Source organism: Oncorhynchus keta, chromosome 35 (assembly GCF_023373465.1).
Source record: "Oncorhynchus keta strain PuntledgeMale-10-30-2019 chromosome 35, Oket_V2, whole genome shotgun sequence".
Classification (NCBI taxonomy): Eukaryota; Metazoa; Chordata; class Actinopteri; order Salmoniformes; family Salmonidae; genus Oncorhynchus; species Oncorhynchus keta.
The window spans coordinates 34,304,632-34,323,307 of NC_068455.1; the positions used below are offsets into that span (position 1 = coordinate 34,304,632).

Below are 18,676 nucleotides of genomic sequence, written 5' to 3' on the forward strand. Positions count from 1 at the left end.
GTTGACTCATCAGTAGGAAATATTTGTTTTTTTTTGGTCCATTCAACAACAATAAAGCTATATGAGCCTTGTTTCAACAGGATGTTGTATTATGTCATGCCTTATTAGAATGGTTTTATTGACACTATCGGTTGAAAAAAGGGTTGGATGTTACCACACACATACCTATTTATTCTGCCTCGGCATATGACAATTTCTGCACTACTCACCCTCAAAACCTCAAACTGCCTCTCTCGCACAGGACATTTCTGATCCCCAGCCCCATGGGCACCCCTACAATTAACACACACCAATACCTTCCCCAATGCTGGTTGAAAGAATGCCAAGAGTGTGCAAAGCTGTCATCAAGGCAAAGGGTGGCTACTTTGAAGAATCTCAAATTTAAAATCTATTTTGATTTGTTTAGCACTTTTTTGGTTACTACATAATTCCATATGTGTTCCATACTGTAAGCAACATTCTATTGCAATGTTACATTCTAGCAATCAACTGTATGTTATGTATCAATCAAACCTAATGAAATGTGATATATTTTGCACCAACGTTGTCTTTGGATTGTAGCTCAAAATATTGCTGGAGTTATGAAACCCTATGATGAAATTCAAAATTATTGAATGATCAAATCAAATGTTATTGCTCACATACACATACATTTACATTTACATTTAAGTCATTTAGCAGACGCTCTTATCCAGAGCGACTTAGAAATTGGTGCATTCACCTTATGACATCCAGTGGAACAGCCACTTTACAATAGTGCATCTAAATCTTTTAAGGGGGGGGGGGTGAGAAGGATTACTTTATCCTATCCTAGGTATTCCTTAAAGAGGTGGGGTTTCAGGTGTCTCCGGAAGGTGGTGATTGACTCCGCTGTCCTGGCGTCGTGAGGGAGTGTGTTCCACCATTGGGGAGCCAGAGCAGCGAACAGTTTTGACTGGGCTGAGCGGGAACTGTACTTCCTCAGTGGTAGGGAGGCGAGCAGGCCAGAGGTGGATGAACGCAGTGCCCTTGTTTGGGTGTAGGGCCTGATCAGAGCCTGGAGGTACTGAGGTGCCGTTCCCCTCACAGCTCCGTAGGCAAGCACATATTCAGCAGATGTTATTGCAGAAGTAGCGAAATGCTTGTAGGCCAAGGTCTGTTCATCAACACACAGTAGGCCTACCGATTAGTAGCCTAGAATACTGCCATAATAAATCAGTCCCCCAACAGCAAATAGCAAAACAGAATGAACAAATTAAGAGATTTATTCCATTCCTGATCGAAAGTACACTGCAATTTTGTTCATTACCCACAAATATATTTCTAATTAGTCTTTAAATTTATTTGGTACCCATTTGTACCCAAAATAACACTGTGCCTGTAAAGAAATATGAAGATATTTTAACATCTTCTGAAGTTGTGCTGTAAAGGCAGGCCTTTTTATAAACATTGTGGATTCTCTGTTTCTTCTGCATCCATTATGCCTGATAGGTTTCCCTATATCTCTCACTGCTGCTGTGTCATTTCACTGTGCCCTCTATACTACCCTAATGCAGCAGGCCAAGAGGGAAATGAAATGATACTGTAAACTGATGGTAGGGGTACTCTACCTACATGTACATATTACCTCAATTACCTTGACTAAATGGTGCCCCCACACATTGACTCTGTACCGGTACCCTCTGAACAATATCACTATTGTTATTTTACTGCTGCTGTTTAAATATTTGTACCTTTTATTTTCATTTTTTTTTTACTTATCTATTTTTTACTTAACACTTATTTTTCTTAAAACTGCATTGTTGGTTAAGGGCTTGTAAGTAAGCATTTCACTGTAAGGTTGTTGTATTCGGCGCATGGGACAAATATAATTTGATTTGACTTAACTATATGTAAAATAATTTGCCTGAAGCCTATTTCCCCCAGAGGTTTGAGGCTAATATTAAACCTGCTATGATACTTAAATGATCTCTATCACAATTAAAACAACAGAAACTGAAGAAAGTCACAACAGAAGAGAATGATTGACTGTAATGAGTAAGGCTTCTATTATGAGAGCGTGTGCTGCCTACCATGTGTGTGTGTGTGTGGTTTCAGTGTCTGTGTGTGTGTGGTTTCAGTGTCCACTGTCGTGGCAAGTTGAGTGGTTCTGGCTGAAGACTCCTGGTTTGAAAATAGTCCCTGGTTTATTGGTAGAATATTCCTGACATACAAAAGGTTCCTTGTTTGGAAATTATGCTAAGGTTAAAGAGGGTCTGTTGTGATATGCAGACCCAGAATAAGTGGATTTAAGGGAATAGTGATTGGCAGGTCAGTCTATGTGAGTTGGGCCTGCTAGCTGACTGGCAGTCCGGCATTGGTCTTCTTGTCATGGATGGAGCTTAGCATGTCTGAGACGAGCTCCTCAAGCCCATAGGTCGACTTCCAGCCCCAGTCTCTCTGTGCATTGGAGTCATCAAACCTCACTGGCCAGCTGTCCGCTACACACCAGGGGACAATCATGGTCAACAGTTATTTTACACATCACAACTTTCATAGGACCCAATGATGACATCATTCATGACTGGGGACAGTGTGAAGCAAACCTTTAGCGAAAAAAATCAAATTTGATTCGATTCGATTTGAAATAGCAATGCTGTAGGATGTCAAGGATGAGAGAAAGGCTGACATGTAAGGCTTACAATATTTAATACTACTACAAAAAATACAATGTATGTACAACTCTAGCCTATACACTATGAAGGAGAAAACGTTCCATATACTTCTGCTATGGCTTAATTCAAATCACACATCTTGAGGTTCAATAACAATTAAAAACACTCCACAGACAGTCAGACACACACCAATAAGGTGAACAATGAACATACCAATGGTCTGGCGGACAGAGTCAGGGTTATAGGTGACCTTGAGGTGGGGCAGGTGCTTGCGTATTTCCGTGGAAACTTCCTCGGGGGTGAAGCTCATGGCAGCGATGTTGTACGTGCGCAGCGACAGTTGGCATTCCGGGGCATGCATGAACTCCACAGTCGCACGGTGGCAGTCACCAATGTGCATCATGGGCAGACGTGTGTCAGCGCGTAAATAGCACTCGTGGTGACCTGTGCTGAGTGCATCGTGAAAAATCTGGACAGCATAGTCTATGGGAAAGGAGAGCAAAAAAGTACACAGAATGTATTGGAATATATCCCTATGGCATTAATACCTTATTAAATGATTATATGATAAATATGGGTTACCTGTTGTTCCTCCCCCAGGCTGTGTGTTAGCTGAGATGATGCCAGGATAGCGTAGGCAGCGGAAGTCCAGTCCATACTTGTGATGTAGATACTAACAGAGAGAGATTTAACACAATCAAAGCAAATAACCAGCAAAAGCATATTTAACTTAATCTGCACTGTTAATTCATTGACTTACAACTCTCTGAAAAATCTACATGTGAAAACTCTCTCGCTTTAAGAGAGGACCGGCAGGTTGTGTGCTCTCGCTTTAACAGAGGACCGGCAGGTTGTGTGCTCTCGCTTTAAGAGAGGACCGGCAGGTTGTGTGCTCTCGCTTTAACAGAGGACCGGCAGGTTGTGTGCTCTCGCTTTAAGAGAGGACCGGCAGGTTGTGTGCTCTCGCTTTAAGAGAAGGCCGGCAGGTTGTGTGCTCTCGCTTTAACAGAGGACCGGCAGGTTGTGTGCTCTCGCTTTAAGAGAGGACCGGCAGGTTGTGTGCTCTCGCTTTAAGAGAGGACCTGCAGGTTGTGTGCTCTCGCTTTAACAGAGGACCGGCAGGTTGTGTGCTCTCGCTTTAACAGAGGACCGGCAGGTTGTGTGCTCTCGCTTTAAGAGAGGACCGGCAGGTTGTGTGCTCTCGCTTTAAGAGAGGACCGGCAGGTTGTGTGTGTGCAAGAGTGTGCATTTGACAGCAATGTGGTCGCATTACGACTGCATCTATCACTGTTTGTGTGTTGATGTGTGTATATTTGTATGTGTGAACATAACAGGTCACACCTCCCCCATCAGTTCGGCGTGCACTTTGGACACCCCATAAATGGTATGAGGCCTCTGGACACACAGGTCAGGTGCGGGGTCACGGGGAGAAGAAGGGCCAAAAGCTCCGATGGTGCTAGGGACAAAGAGACGTAAGCAGCTCTCCAGAGCCAGGTCCAGCACATTATGAAGGCCTAGAAAGAACAGCAAGGAGTGAAGCTTTAGACAAAAACATACAAACCTTGCAAAAAGGGATACAGTGATACTGCCCTGGATACTGTGGTAGCGTGTGTGTGTGAATTTGGAGCTGACCTGTGATATTGATCTTGCGTGCCAGGGCCACATTGGCCTCTCCTACAACACTGAGTAGAGCGCTGTAATGCACCAGCCAGGTGATGCGGTTATTCACCACCAACTCTCTGAGGTTCTTATAGTCCAACACGTCAGCATACACAAACGGGCCTGAGGGAGAGGAGAAAAGATTGACAAACTATGGATTGCCCCTCCAAGGCAGGGAACATGTTATTTTCTGCAGAAAAGAAGAGGATTTGAGAAGCGCAGTATGGAGATGTGCATGGACATTGAGATCAATAGAGAATTGCTGATCGTGCCAACTAAGAAAACTCACCACTTCTGTACACTTCTGGTGGAGCCTTCTTAATATCCGATAGGATAACGTTTTCTGTTCCGTACTGTTTCCTACACATTGATATTCAATTAATATATGACATTTCAGTTCATTCCTGGAATTTACGGAATTGAATTGGATAGGAGCCCAACCCCAGAAGGTAAACTAGATGTTAAGTGAGAATTTGACAACCTGGGGAATATTCATGCTATCAACATCGAAGAAATCAGCATTGAAGAAAAGATTACTTTTTAGTTTTTTTCTTACCTCAGGATTTCTGCAAGCCCCACACCTAACTGGCCAAGGCCTCCTTAACCACGAAGAGAAAAAGAATGCATAATACAATGCAGAATTCATAACCATTCATGAAACAACACCATCTCAATTGTTCTTGTTCATTTGTATTTGCTAAAAGGTCTCAGAGAATATATGGTGAAAATGTGTTTCTTATGTACAATTTCAGAAAAAAGTAGGGCTGGATGTTTTGTCATATTCTGCTTCAACCAGGCTGCAACCTTTTTTGTTGTCACCAAAGCTTTATGTACAGACAAAAACTGGCCTCAGGCCATTATTCTGCCCTTGGTCACTTGCTAGGGCCTTTTTGTCCCCAGTCTACTCACAGCCTATTGTACTAAGGAAAATAGGATGGCCACTTACTGAACAGTGAAAACAACTCGAAATGACAAAGAGAATGACAGCATGCCTATGCGTGTATAAAAAAATGGAACAGATTTGACTCAATTTCATAAACACATATACATCCTATAGGGCCTATCTATAGACTATGGGCCATAAAGTGTTATTTGCTACTTGAGATAATAAAGAATAGTTAACCTGTGATGAGAATTCGTGGGTTCTCTGCAGTAGATTGACTTGAATCCTGACTGTTCCACCGGCTGTTCTGTCTGGGTGACCAACTACAGCCCCGGAATGACAAACTACGCGCCCGGCTGCGACAGCCATGGCACAACGATCCGAATAGAGCTGCCGCGGAGGGCATACAGAACCGCATACCCGGTAGCATGTGGAGCTGTTGACCCTGTGGAAAAAGATGGATCAAAGACAACATGTTATCTATTTCATCCGGCAAATCAATCTCACTCAGTAGGAATGACACCATTTAGGCCATAGGCACGGTTCATTCTATGGATTAATTCAAAAATTACAATTTGAACAGTGCAATGGAAAAATCAAATCAAATTTTATTGGTCGAATATGTAACGTCAGCAGATGTTATTGCAGTTTTGGCGAAATGCTTGTGTTCCTTGCTCCAACAGTGTGGTAATATTTAACAATACACAACAAAGTAAAAGTAAAATAATGGAATTAAGAAATATAGAAATATTAGGACGAGCAATGTAGGAGTCCAGAGTGTGTATAAATATCAAATCAAACTGTATTTGTCACATGCGCCAAATACAAGTGTAGACCTTACTGTGAATTGCTTAACCCAACAGTGCCGTTTAAGAAGAGTTAAGAAAATATTTACCAAGTAGACTCAAATAAAACGTAATGATAAAAAGTAATAATAAAAAGTAACACATTAAGAATAACAATAACGAGGCATATACATGGGGAACCAGTACCGAGTCAGTGTGCGGGGTACAGATTTGTTGAGGTAATTTGTACATGTAGGTGGAGGTGAAGTGACTATGCAGATTTAATACACAGCGAGTAGCATATATGTATGTATATATGTATATATATGTGTGTGTCTATGTTTGTGTGTGATGGGCTGTAATAGACATTATGGACCGTGTGTGGATAGAATATGTAGTATATCTGAAGAATACGTGGATAGAATAGTAAATATACAGCATTAGTTGAATAGGATGGCCTTGACTAGAGTACAGTATATACATTTGAAATTGGTTAAACCGTATGTAAACATTATTAAAGTGACGAGTTTTCCATGTCTATGTACATATGGCAGCAGCCTCGAAAGTGCAGGGGTGAGTAACCGGGTGGTACCCTGCCTGTAAGTTCAGGGCAGGGTACTGGATGGAGGCCAACTCGTGATGCCCATTTAACAGTCAGCCTTGAGATAGAAGCTGTTTTTCAGTTACACATCCGTACAACAATGAGTAGGTTAGTTATGTAACATTGTTGTTTAGCCCATTTAAAACATCAACTTTATACAGTTCATATTGACTGAAACACCACGCGTTATCTCTCAGAAGTAGAATGGATACAAAACAACATGTTACCTGTGTGTTGACAAAAACCTGCAATCAGTCTCTGTTCGTGCCAACCAAACTGAAGACTTTACAGATCGCACAATCGCATTTCATGCTATGTTACAAAACGAATTTATGAAAATTGCGCTGGTAAAACGGTTTTCATGGTAGTTAACTCTTAGAATTAAAAGATTACCCTCCGATTGGTCACGGATTAAGCGCACCAAGCATTCATTGGGTAAAGCTAGATAAACGGGTGATGAAAGTCATGCTGGGATATGTGGTTTTCCTTGTTGTGATGTAAGAGCGCAAGAGGGCGTGACTCAATTGTAAAGGACTACAATATCCAGCCTGCAAGGCAATACATGTGTGCAAACATGCTGACTAGCTGCTCACAGTGAATTTGCATTGTGTAGAAATGTTTAGCTGAGTTTGGCTTGAGCAGGACTGGAGCGTAGAGGCAGGCTTACTTCAGAGTCAGAGAAGGGATCAAAAATATATTTGACAAGTGACAACAAGCATTATGCTACTTACTACAATTTGGTGTAATATATGTCACCTCAGGTGTAGTGTGTTGTGTATAAGTCAAATGCTGTGAAGAGGACTTCTGATTCCTGTCTTTAAAACCCAACAGAAACACACATCAACCAACCAAATCAGAAAACAGAAACAATTTATTAACAAAAACAATAAGATACAATACCGGTCAAAAGTTTTAGAAAAACTACTCATTGTGTGTACTATTTTCTACATTGTAGAATAATATTGAAGACATCAAAACTATGAAATAACACATATGGAATCATGTAGTAACCAGAAAAGTGTTAAACAAATCAACATATATTTTACTTTTGAGATTCTTCAAAGTAGCCACCCTTTGCCTTGATGACAGTGATGCACACTCATGGCATTCTCTCAACCAGCTTCATGAGGGAGTCACCTGGAATGCATTTCAATTAACAGGTATGCCTTCTTAAAAGTTCATTTGTGGAATTTCTTTCCTTCTTAATGCGTTTGAGCCAATCAGTTGTGTGGTGACAAAGTAGGGGGGTTGTGCAGAAGATCACCCTATTTGGTTAAAGACCATATTATGGCAAGAACAGCTAAAAAAAACAAAGAGAAATTACAGTCCATCATTACTTTAAGACATGAAGGTCAGTCTATACAGAACATTTCAAGAACTTTGATAGTTTCTTCAAGTGCAGTCGCAAAAACCATCAAGCGCTATGATGAAAATGGCTCTCACGAGGACCGCCACAGGAATGGCAGACCCAGAGTTACCTCTGCTGCAAAGGATACGTTCATTACTGTTACCAGCCTCAGAAATTGCATTCCAAATAAATGCTTCACAGAGTTCAAGTAACAGACACATCTCAACATCAACTGTTCAGAGGAGACTGTGTGAATCAGGCTTTCATGATCGAATTGCTGCAAAGAAACCATTGGGATAACAACACCCACCCGTAGTACGCGCTCCAGCAGGTATATCTCACTGGTCATCCCCAAAGCCAACACCTTTTTGGCCGCCTTTCCTTCTAGTTCTCTGCTGCCAATGACTGGAACGAATTGCAAAAATCGCTGAAGCTGGAGACGTATATTTCCCTCAATAACTTTAAACATCAGCTATCCGAGCAGCTAACCGATCGCTGCAGCTTTACATAGCCCATCTGTAAATAGCCCACCCAATCTACCTACCTCATCCCCATATTGTTTTTATTTACTTTTCTGCTCTTTTGCACACCAGTCTTTCTACTTGCACATCACCATCTGGTCATCTATAACTCCAGTGTTCATTTTCTCAATTTTAATTACTTTGCTACTATGGCCTATTTATTGCCTTACCTCATGCCATTTGCACACACTGTATATAGACTTTCTTTTTTTCTATTGTGTTATTGACTGTACGCTTGTGTAACTCTGTGTTGTTGAGTGTGCAAGCTGTCCTCAAGGCAAAGAGTGGCTATTTGAAGAATCTCAAATATAAAATATATAGATTTGTTTAGAACTTTTTTGGTTACTACATAATTCTATGTGTTATTTCATAGTTTGATGTCTTCACTATTATTCTACAATGTAGAAAATAGTATAAATAAATAAAAAACCCTTGAATGAGTAGGTGTGTCCACACATTTGACTGGTACTGTATGTGTTGTAGGTAACCTGATACTGTAAGCAACATGACTAGGTGTTCCAAAACTTTTGAACGGTAGTGTATATGGGGCGGCAGCGTCGCCTAGTGGTTAGAGCGTTGGACTAGTAACCGGAAGGTTGCAAGTTCAAACCCCCAAGCTGACAAGGTACAAATCTGTTGTTCTACCCCTGAACAGACAGTTAACACACTGTTCCTAGGCAGTCATTGAAAATAAGAATTTGTTCTTAACTGACTTGCCTAGTTAAATAAAGCTTAATAAAATAAAAAAAATGTGTGTTTTGTCCTGAAATGCATCATAGTACTAGGCTAAGGTTAAAAGGACATCACATTCGTCCTGCACGAAATAAGCTATGAAATCGTTTGAATTCATCTTGTTAAATGTTTGATTGTCAACAATAATATACATTACATTTTCCCTGATCTCTTAATTCTAGAAAACATAATCTGGATTTGCAGTGAAAACAGTATAAAAAAAGGTAGTTAGAGCAGATATGTGTCATCATGAGAGAAACATTTTTTAACAATGAGGAACTTTCACAGTATGCGATGCAATTTGATGTCCATAGGAGCAGCAATCTCTTGCAATAAAAGTAGATTTGTTCTCTCCCTCAACAGTCAATCAACCAGGATGAGCCTCCAGTGTCTCTGTATGTCACTGTATTGTTGTCCTCTCTTCATCAATGTTTTCAACTTTCCTCACGGCACTCAATGACAAGGTTCCGTATCTTTCCCGGTGTTCCCTAAGGTGAAGAGCATATTGGGTCCACCGCAGGAGCAGACCTTAGAAACATCCAGAAAAAGACATGTTCTTCGGGAATAATGCAATATTTTTTGGTGCGTATTACTCATCGATTAACTGTTGTAGTAAATACTCTTCATGTAATAGCTATTTCGATTCACCCATCCAACATTCAGCGTATGTCAGAGGGCTGCTGAAGGGGAGAGCAGCCCCAGATCTGCCTGTAGTACTGTAACTCACCTCTCCAGAGCTGCAGGGACTGTGGCTCGACAGAGGGCCAGATGACCAGCTCAGTAGGCTCATACAGGGGGTAGAGTAGTGCTCCCTCTCACAGGGCCTCAGGAGGGACTGGAACAGACAGTGGGTTCTCTCCTTCACCCCTGCAGCACACCTAACAATAGAGAGAGACAGATGAAGAGCAAGTGGAAAGGTACAGACAGATGCGGATTTAGTGTGGATAGACTATATAGTCTTGGACAAGGACTGTGGATATAAGGAGTCTGGACAACGGATGAATCCAGGTGTCACACATCTCAACTCTCCTGATCGCTGTTGCAGAGGAAGGTGCCATAGTCTGAAGCGTAGACCTCATTGGCCAGCCGCAGCAGCACAGGCTCAAAGAAGCCCGCGGCCAGGGGGAACTGCCGGGCCAGCTGCCACACATAGTCCAGCATCATCATCAACACTGGATGCTGCTGATCGTCCCATGAGCTCCATCACTTGATCTAAAGAAATGATGAATTACCAGACACTGACAATGATTTACGGATGATGAGAAGCACATTTCTTTATTGATAATAATGTGGGGTAGAGATGTCCTCTTGATTGTTGCTGATACTTTCAAACGAGAGTAGACATGAGAGTTTATGGTCGCACGCTGTCAATAGGTTTGTGCGCTCAAAACCCATTGTTGTGCATTGCTCAGTGTCATGTTCTGACCCTAGTTATTGTGTTAATTGTTTGTTTTAGTTGGTCAGGGCGTGAGTTGGGTGGGCATTCTATGTTTTGTGTTTCTAGGTTGTTTTTCTGTGTTCGGCCTAGTATGGTTCTCAATCAGAGGCAGGTGTCGTTAGTTGTCTCTGATTGAGAATCATACTTAGGTAGCCTGGGTTTCACTGTTGTTTTGTGGGTGATTGTTTCCGTGTTTGTTTCACCACACAGGACTGTTTCTGTTTTCAAATCTATTGTTTTGTAAATTTGAAGTGTTCAGTTTGGATTTATTTGTTAAATAAGATGAACACTCACCACGCTGTGCTTTGGTCCTCTCTTTCCCAGGAAGAAAGCCGTTACACCCAGTATGTAACTCATGTATTTATGATCAGGAAGTACAACTGATGTATTCATGTTTGACTATTAAATCACGAGGATTAAGCTTAAGAAATGGAGCTGCTTACCTTGTTTTCCTCATTAATTGAAGAGGGTTATCTATTAATTTCCTGGTCTGAGAATTGACAGAGAAATGGGGCGTGTTTGAGCGCATAGTTTCTTACGTACAGTACGTTTATATCCCTGATTGTATTTATGCTTAAAGCATTGTGTAGAATCTTTATTGAAGTGTGTGCACTATGGAAATACATTTATGTTTATAATATGAACAGGTGTATATTGTAATGGTTGCCCTTGATTCTGAGTATGCATCCTGGTAATCTGTCTGGACCTGCGGCCTTGCGAATGTTAACCTGTTTAAAGGTCTTACTCACTCTCTATAGAAAGTGTGATCACATAGTCGTTTGTAACAGCTGGTGCTCTCATGCATGGTTCAGTGCTGTTTGCCTCAAAGTTAACATATTTGGTATTTAGCTCGACTGGTAGGCTAGCATCACTGGGCAGCTCGCAGATGGGTTTCCATTCGTAATCTGTGATATACTGAACAAAAATCTAAACGAAACACAACCATTTCAAAGAGTAAATTGAAATAAATTCATTAGGGCCTATCTATGGATTTCACATTGCTGGGCAAGGGCGCAGCCATGGGTGGGTCTGGGAGGGCATAGGCTTACCCACTTGGGATCCATGCCCACCCACTGGGCAGGCTCAGCCAATCAGAATACGTTTTCCCCCACAAATGGCTTTATTACAGACATAAATACTCCTCAGTTTCATCAGCTGTGCCCGGGTGGCTGGTCTCGCAGGTGAAGCTGGATGTGGTGGTCCTGGGCTGGCGTGGTTACACGTGGTCTGTGGTTTTTAGGCCAGTTGGACCTACTGCCAAATTCTAAAATGAAGTTGGTGGCAGTTTATGGTAGATAAATTAACATTAAATTCTCTGGCAACAGCTCTGGTGGACATTCCTGCAGTCAGCATACCAATTGCACGCTCCCTCAAAACTTGAGACATCTCTGGCATTGTATTGTGTGACAAAACTGCACATTTTATTGGCCTTTTATTGTCTCCAGCACAAGGTGCACCTGTGTAATGACCATGCTGTTTAATCACCTTCTTGATGTGACACACCTGTCAGGTGGATGGATTATCTTGGCAAAAGAGGAATGCTCACTAACAGGAATGTAAACAAATGTGTGCAATTTGTTTTTGAGAAATAAGCTTTTTGTGCATAGGGAACATTTCAGGGATCTTTTATTTCAGCTCATGAAATATGGCACCGACACTTAATATTTTTGTTCAGTATAGTTTTCAAGCCCTGCCACGTCTGATGACTGTCAGAGCCGGTGTAGTAGGATTCGATCTTAATTGTGTATTGACGCTCTGCCTGTTTGCTGGGGCTGAGCTCCCTGCCATACATGACCTCTACACCAGGTGGTGTCAGAGGAAGGCCCTAAAAATTGTCAAAGATTCCAGCCACCAAGTCATAGACTGTTCTCTCTGCTACCGCACGGAAAGTCTGCCCCCAATCCATAAGACTGCTAAATAGTTTGGTTGAATAGTTGTTCACGATGCATGTAACGAATACAATTTGATTGTTAATTAATCATTGTGTGAAACGTATTCCCATTGGCGGATGCATTGTGGGTATTAGAACCCTGCTATTTCATTGTTTGAGAGAGGCAGGGATCAGGTCAGCATGCCTCCAGTTTTAAAGCTATACTTGACACCTGGGTTTTTCTTTGATAGAGTTCCACATATTTTGATTCAGATTGTCTTTGATCATCAACCACTGTTTATTTTTTTTGTTGTAAATACAGTTTTCGCCAGTCTATTTTCTCCATCTACATATAAAAAGGCTCACTCTGGGAAAGAGAAGTCAATATCTGCTGTTGCCTCCTCACTGTTATAATCCAACCGCATGGCCAACCTTACACACATACACACACAGGAAGCCGGCCAGTGTGCGTGTATTTGGGTCCAGGATGAGTTGGGCCAAAGAGCTCACCAGAAGGGTGGTGTCTGTGACCTTTGAACCATGGACTAGAACAGTGTGGCCATCCCTGGACACAGCCACAGAGCACCATAGAGGGTTACATAACATACACTGAACAAAAATATAAACACAACAATTACAAATATTTTACTGAGTTACAGTTCATATAAGGAAATCAGTAAATTAAAATATATTAATCAGGCCCTAATCTATGGATTTCACATGACTGGGAATACAGAAAACCAGTCAGTATGTGGTGTGACTACCATTTGTTTAATGCATCGCAACACATCTCCTTCGCATAGAGTTGATCAGGCTGTTGATTGTGGCCTGTGGAATGTTGTCCAACTCCTCATCAATGGCTGTGGGAAGTTGCTGGAAATTGGCGGGAACTGGAACGCGTTGTCTTACACATCGTTTTCAGAGGATCCCAAACATGCTCAATGGGTGAGTATGCAGGCCATGGAAGAACTGGGAGTTCTCCAGCTTGCTCAGTAAGCAGTCCACACTGTGGGAGTGATCCCCACAGGCCTCCACCAGATTTATCAGACTCTCCTGGGGCACCTTTCTCCTGGGGATACACACATACAACTATTCAGTCAATAGGCATAGAGCTATTCAGCCAAACAAATGTGGCATTGTTTGGCATGACAAAAAAAATGGGTTGGCTAAAGCAGAAACAACCTGGCAACTACGTTAGACATACGTAGCCACAAACACATGAAAGAACTCACACACAACAGGCAAACACACACCTTTCCAGTTGGCAGTACAGTCTCTTCCAACAGCTGTAGCTAGATCTGGACTCCAACCTGCCCTCTGTCATTCTGGTCTGCTGAGCATATTGCTTGGAACGGGTGTCAACGATGTAACCCAGCCCAGAGCTGTCAATTACCGACTGGAGGAGGAGCGCAGCCTCCCTACAACGCTTCCTATTAGCTCCCGTTAGGGTCCGGCTACTGCACATGATGACCTGGGAAACACAATGTTGCTATTTGATACCGTAGATGCCATCTAAAGACAACAGTATGGCATTGTAGTGACATGAATGTATCTGTGTGTGACTGCAACTCCATTTATGTGCGTGTGCATGTGTGGGCTCCCGAGTGGCGCAGCGGTCTAAGGCACTACATCTCAGTGCTAGAGGCGTCACTACAGACCCTGGTTCGATCCCGGGCTGTATCGCAACTGGCCGTGATCGGGAGTTCCATGGAGCGGCGCACAATTGTCCCAGTGTCGTCTGGGTTAGGGGAGGGTTTGGCTGGCGTAGGCCGTCATTGTAAATAAGAAGTTGTTCTTAACTGACTTGCCTAGTTAAATAAAGGTTAAGACACACAGTGTAGTCTCTGTTCACATGACTCAGTCTCTACCTATCCTGCTGCAGGGGGAGATGAAAGTCGGAAGACACAACAACACAGATACATATAGTTCACTGTTAAACAATGAGGGTGATTTGTGGTTCTATATATATACACACAACCTTTTGAGGGCCATATATGAAGCGAGCCATTGAACCCTTTTTGGTTTGAAATAATATGATTTCTTCTATTAGGTTGTCTTGACATAGCGATCTCCAGGCTATCATATGTTTTAGAACTACAGTAGCCTAAATGTACCATGTCAAGGGTTTCACAGGAAGCTGACTATATAGCTTAGCAGGGATTCATGTTGTTTCCCACATGTACTGTGTACACTACACAGTCATAATGTAGTAAGTGAAACCACATGTACTAGGCTGTAGAGCTGGTATTGTGGTCTCAGCAGGATGAATTGATCTGAATCTTGACCCTTCCATTGTGTCTGCCCAGTGACCCATAGGCATGTTGCTCTGTTCCCAACCCCCTCTGTGGACTTCCTGATCCCAGCACTCTGTTTTCCTGTCACATGTGAAGACCTGGATTATAGTCTGTGATGATTGTCTCTGATTTTAGATTTAATGCAACAACGACGGGATATATATGTGTGTGTGTGGCACTTACTAGCTCCTCCATTTGAGCGTAGGCCTGTGGAGGCGATGAGATTCCCCACTGGTCCTGGAGACTGAGTTTAAACGGTCTGTAGAAAAATGGATACATATCGGACACATTTACCAGAGAAGAGAGAGATCACAGAGAGCGAGAGCAAGAGAGGGGGGAGCGAGAGCGGAGGGGGATATGTATGAATGACAAAAAGTCACTAACTAGCCTAAATAAAATGCTCGGTGTGTATGTAGAGCATGTGTGTATTCTACCACCCTGCTAGTGTACCTCAATATCCAGCTAGAGGACACACAGTACCTTACAGTACCTTACACTTGAGGGTGATTGTTCCAGAGTACCCGTATGGCGTTTATATGAAACACACACAAGGGCCTGTCTCACCCTACACATTACACTCAACACTACCCCGCAGGGTTCTATGATCTGGGCTGAAAAATAAAGTCTTGGAGTTTCTCTAAGTGACAGTATGTCCTACATTTCCCCTCCATTACAACTCTTTGTCTGCAGTACATCTCCGGACCAGATTCATCACGGCTGCAAATTAATGCTGAAAGTCCTCAATTCTTTGCAGTTCATGACAAAAAGCATGTGGAGGAAAACATTAAGAATCCTCTGTTCCTTTCGCACAGTACTACGGACATGGAAAGCAGCATAGTGCAAAACACAAAAAACACATCCAGACTCACACACAAGATATCTCACCATTATGTAAATCCTTTGTCTCTGGCCTGTACTAGAGAAGAGGCCAATAGGTTTTCCATAATGGGCAGGGAGGGAGAGAGAGTTAGGATGGGGCTTTGGTTAGTGAGACATCCTTATCAACAGCACTCTTAATAATAATAACAACAACAGTAATAATAATATATTCCGTTTAGCAGACGCTTTTATTCAAAGCGACTTACAGTCATGCATGCATAACCAGAAACCCTGACCTAACATTCACTGAGTGATTGTAGGCAGGGCAAGATTACAGAACAGACAGGCAGGGCACGTGCTGGTCAGCCAAATGCTTAATATAGATTATTATGGAAATCTGAAGACATAACAACTAGGATAGGTTGCTAATAAGACTAGGATTATGCCTTTGGCTTCTAGACAAAGAAAGAAAGTTGATATGAAACCAATAGAACAGGAGAGAAATGACATGAGGAAGTCTTTAGGCCTATAAAGTAATTCCCTAAAGGTTTCTATGGTCAGATTTGGCTAGGCTACTTTGAAGCAAGGTAAGAGTACCAATTATACCGTGACATTTGGGGGACTCTTTTTCACAGGGCCAATTTTTTTATGGGCCTAATAGTAAAGACATGTACAGTGCCTTGCGAAAGTATTCACCCCCCTTGGCATTTTTCCTATTTTGTTGCCTTACAACCTGGTATTAAAATAGATGTTTTTTTGTGGTTTTGTATCATTTAATGTACACAACACGCCTTACCACTTTAAAGATTCAGAATATTTTTTATTGCGAAACAAACAAGAAATAAGACAAAAAAACAGAAAACTTGAGCGTGCATAACTATTCACCCACCCAAAGTCAATACTTTGTATAGTCACCTTTTGCAGCAATTACAGCTGCAAGTCTCTTGGGATATGTCTCTATAAGCTTGGCCCATCTAGCCACTGGGATTTGTTGCCCATTCTTCAAGGCAAAACTACTCCAGCTCCTTCAAGTTGGATGGGTTCCTGCTGGTGTACAGCAATATATAAGTCATACCACAGATTCTCAATTGGATTGAGGTCTGGGTTTCGAGTAGGCCATTCCAAGACTTTTAAATGTTTCCCCTTAAACCACTCGAGTGTTGATTTAGCAGTATGCTTAGGGTCATTATCCTGCTGGAAGGTGAACCTCTGTCCCAGTCTAAAATATCTGGGATGGTATTTTCCTTGATGGCCAAAATGCTACATTTTTGTATCATCTGAACATAATACCTTCTTCCATATGTTTGGAGAGTCTCCCACATGCCTTTTGGCGAACATGTTTGCTTATTCTTTTCTTTAAGCAATGGATTTTTTTCTGGCCACTCTTCCGTAAAGCCCAGCTCTGTGGAGTGTATGGCTTAAAGGGGTAATATTGACAGATACTCCAATCTCCGCTGTGGAGCTTTGCTGCTCCTTCAGGCTAATTCCTTGGTCACTTTCACGCCTCTCTGATTAATGCCCTCTTTCCTGGTACGTGAGTTTTGGTGGGCGGACCTCTCTTGTCAGGTTTGTTATGGTGCCATATTCTTTCAATTTTTTAATAATGGATTTAATGGTGCTCTGTGGGATGTTCAAAGTTTAGGATATTTTTGTATAACCCAACCATGATCTGTACTTCTCCACAACTTTGTCCTTAACCTGTTTGGATAGCTCCTTGGTCTTCGTGGTGAAGCTTGCTTGGTGGTGCCCCTTGCTTAGTGGTGTTGCAGACTCTCGGGCCTTTCAGAACAGGTGTATATACAGTTGAAGTCGGAAGTTTACATACACTTAGGTTGGAGTCATTAAAACTTGTTTTTTAACCACTCCACAAATTTCTTGTTAACAAACTATAGTTTTGGCAAGTCGGTTAGGACATCTACTTCTACTGTATCTCCCAGGCATATTAGATAATTTATGCAGCAGCATACAAGACATTTTTGTACTCACCTTGGTGTGCTCACTTGAATAGGAAGGTGGCGCAGCGGTCCTTCGTGGGCCAATTTTGTCATCAAAGTCAGGCATTATCTGGATTAATGGTGCTTTCAAGACAACTGCAAACTCTGAAAAAAACAAGGTTGAATCATGACGTCAGTGATCTTCAAGTTGTTGCTCTAGAAAGAGCTGTGCCTAAGAACAGCCTAAGAACAGCTCTTAGCCCTGGTATATTGGCCATGTACCACACCCCCTTGGGCCTTATTGCTTAATTCGACCATTGGAGTTGAGTATGCATAAAAATCATACTAGATTTTATGAGTGAAATCTGCTGTCTCTTTCAAGCTGTTGTTGAACCATCCCAGACTAGTTCGTTTACATTACTCATCTAGTAACTTCAGGTCACCAATCCAAAGCAAGCCACTGTATTGGTCAACATTTGTGAATACCATTCTCATTCCCAGTGTGTTGACCTAGTCTTTGATAGAAAATGGATCATCTGAAGGTCAAACAATAGGTGGCAGAGAGTAGACACTCACATATAGTGTAAAACTTGCAGCAAGCTGCTTGCTAGCCCATCCATATTTCCATCCGATAATTGAGCAAGTCGAATTGATTCCCCGTGTGTTAGACCACCACCACTAGATGGAGGCATTGCCCTAAATGAAAACATTCCAATCCTATTTCTGAGGAGTTAACGTTTGCATTTAGCAGACACTTATCCAGAGCGACATACAAGCTAGGTAAGACAACCACATATCACAGTGAGTGAAACCTTTTTTTCAGTTTGTCAGCTGTTCCAGTCAGGATCATGCACTGATACATCATTTGTATGAATAGCTACTATACCTGTCCTAATAAAAATGAATTGGTAACACCAACATAATTTAAATCGAATCAAATAAAAAATATTTTAATTACAAACATTGCATATAAATACAAAATATATCTAGGTATCATCTTAACTTCACAAGTTTCAGAGATATGGATAAATCAATGTCACTTTTATCCCATTGCCATTTTCGAGTAGGATTTTTTAAAGCCTTTGAACCATTGACAAATCAAATCCTTGCGTTCCAATGTTAAAAGTTGCACCTGAGTGCTGCCATAAGTAGACACCGC

At 41.9% G+C, this 18,676-nt stretch overlaps 1 protein-coding gene and 1 pseudogene across 1 annotated transcript; both read right to left on the reverse strand.

Annotated features, from left to right (window-relative positions):
- Positions 1-2,182: 2,182 nt before the first annotated feature.
- Positions 2,183-6,924, reverse strand: LOC118369256 (L-threonine 3-dehydrogenase, mitochondrial-like). The gene is made up of 9 exons (XM_035753711.1): positions 6,789-6,924; positions 5,416-5,620; positions 4,849-4,891; positions 4,582-4,652; positions 4,266-4,415; positions 3,975-4,147; positions 3,216-3,306; positions 2,847-3,116; positions 2,183-2,459 (listed from the first exon to the last, which is right to left on the reverse strand). Exons 2-9 carry the CDS (start codon positions 5,603-5,605, stop codon positions 2,314-2,316), a joined length of 1,134 nt encoding a protein of 377 aa, XP_035609604.1. The 5' UTR covers positions 5,606-5,620; positions 6,789-6,924; the 3' UTR covers positions 2,183-2,313.
- A 2,638-nt stretch (positions 6,925-9,562) lies between these two features.
- On the reverse strand, positions 9,563-17,685 carry LOC118369099 (myotubularin-related protein 9-like; annotated as a pseudogene).
- Between the last annotated feature and the right edge of the window lie 991 nt (positions 17,686-18,676).

Coding starts and splice junctions, on each gene's coding strand:
- LOC118369256 (XM_035753711.1), bottom strand. CDS start 5,605: ATGCTACCGGGTATGCGGTTCTGTATGCCCTCCGCGGCAGCTCTATTC. Junction 4,653..4,848: donor GGGCTTGCAGAAATCCTGAG/GTAAGAAAAAAA, acceptor ATCAATGTGTAG/GAAACAGTACGGAACAGAAA. Junction 3,307..3,974: donor ACGCCGAACTGATGGGGGAG/GTGTGACCTGTT, acceptor TCTCTCTGTTAG/TATCTACATCACAAGTATGG.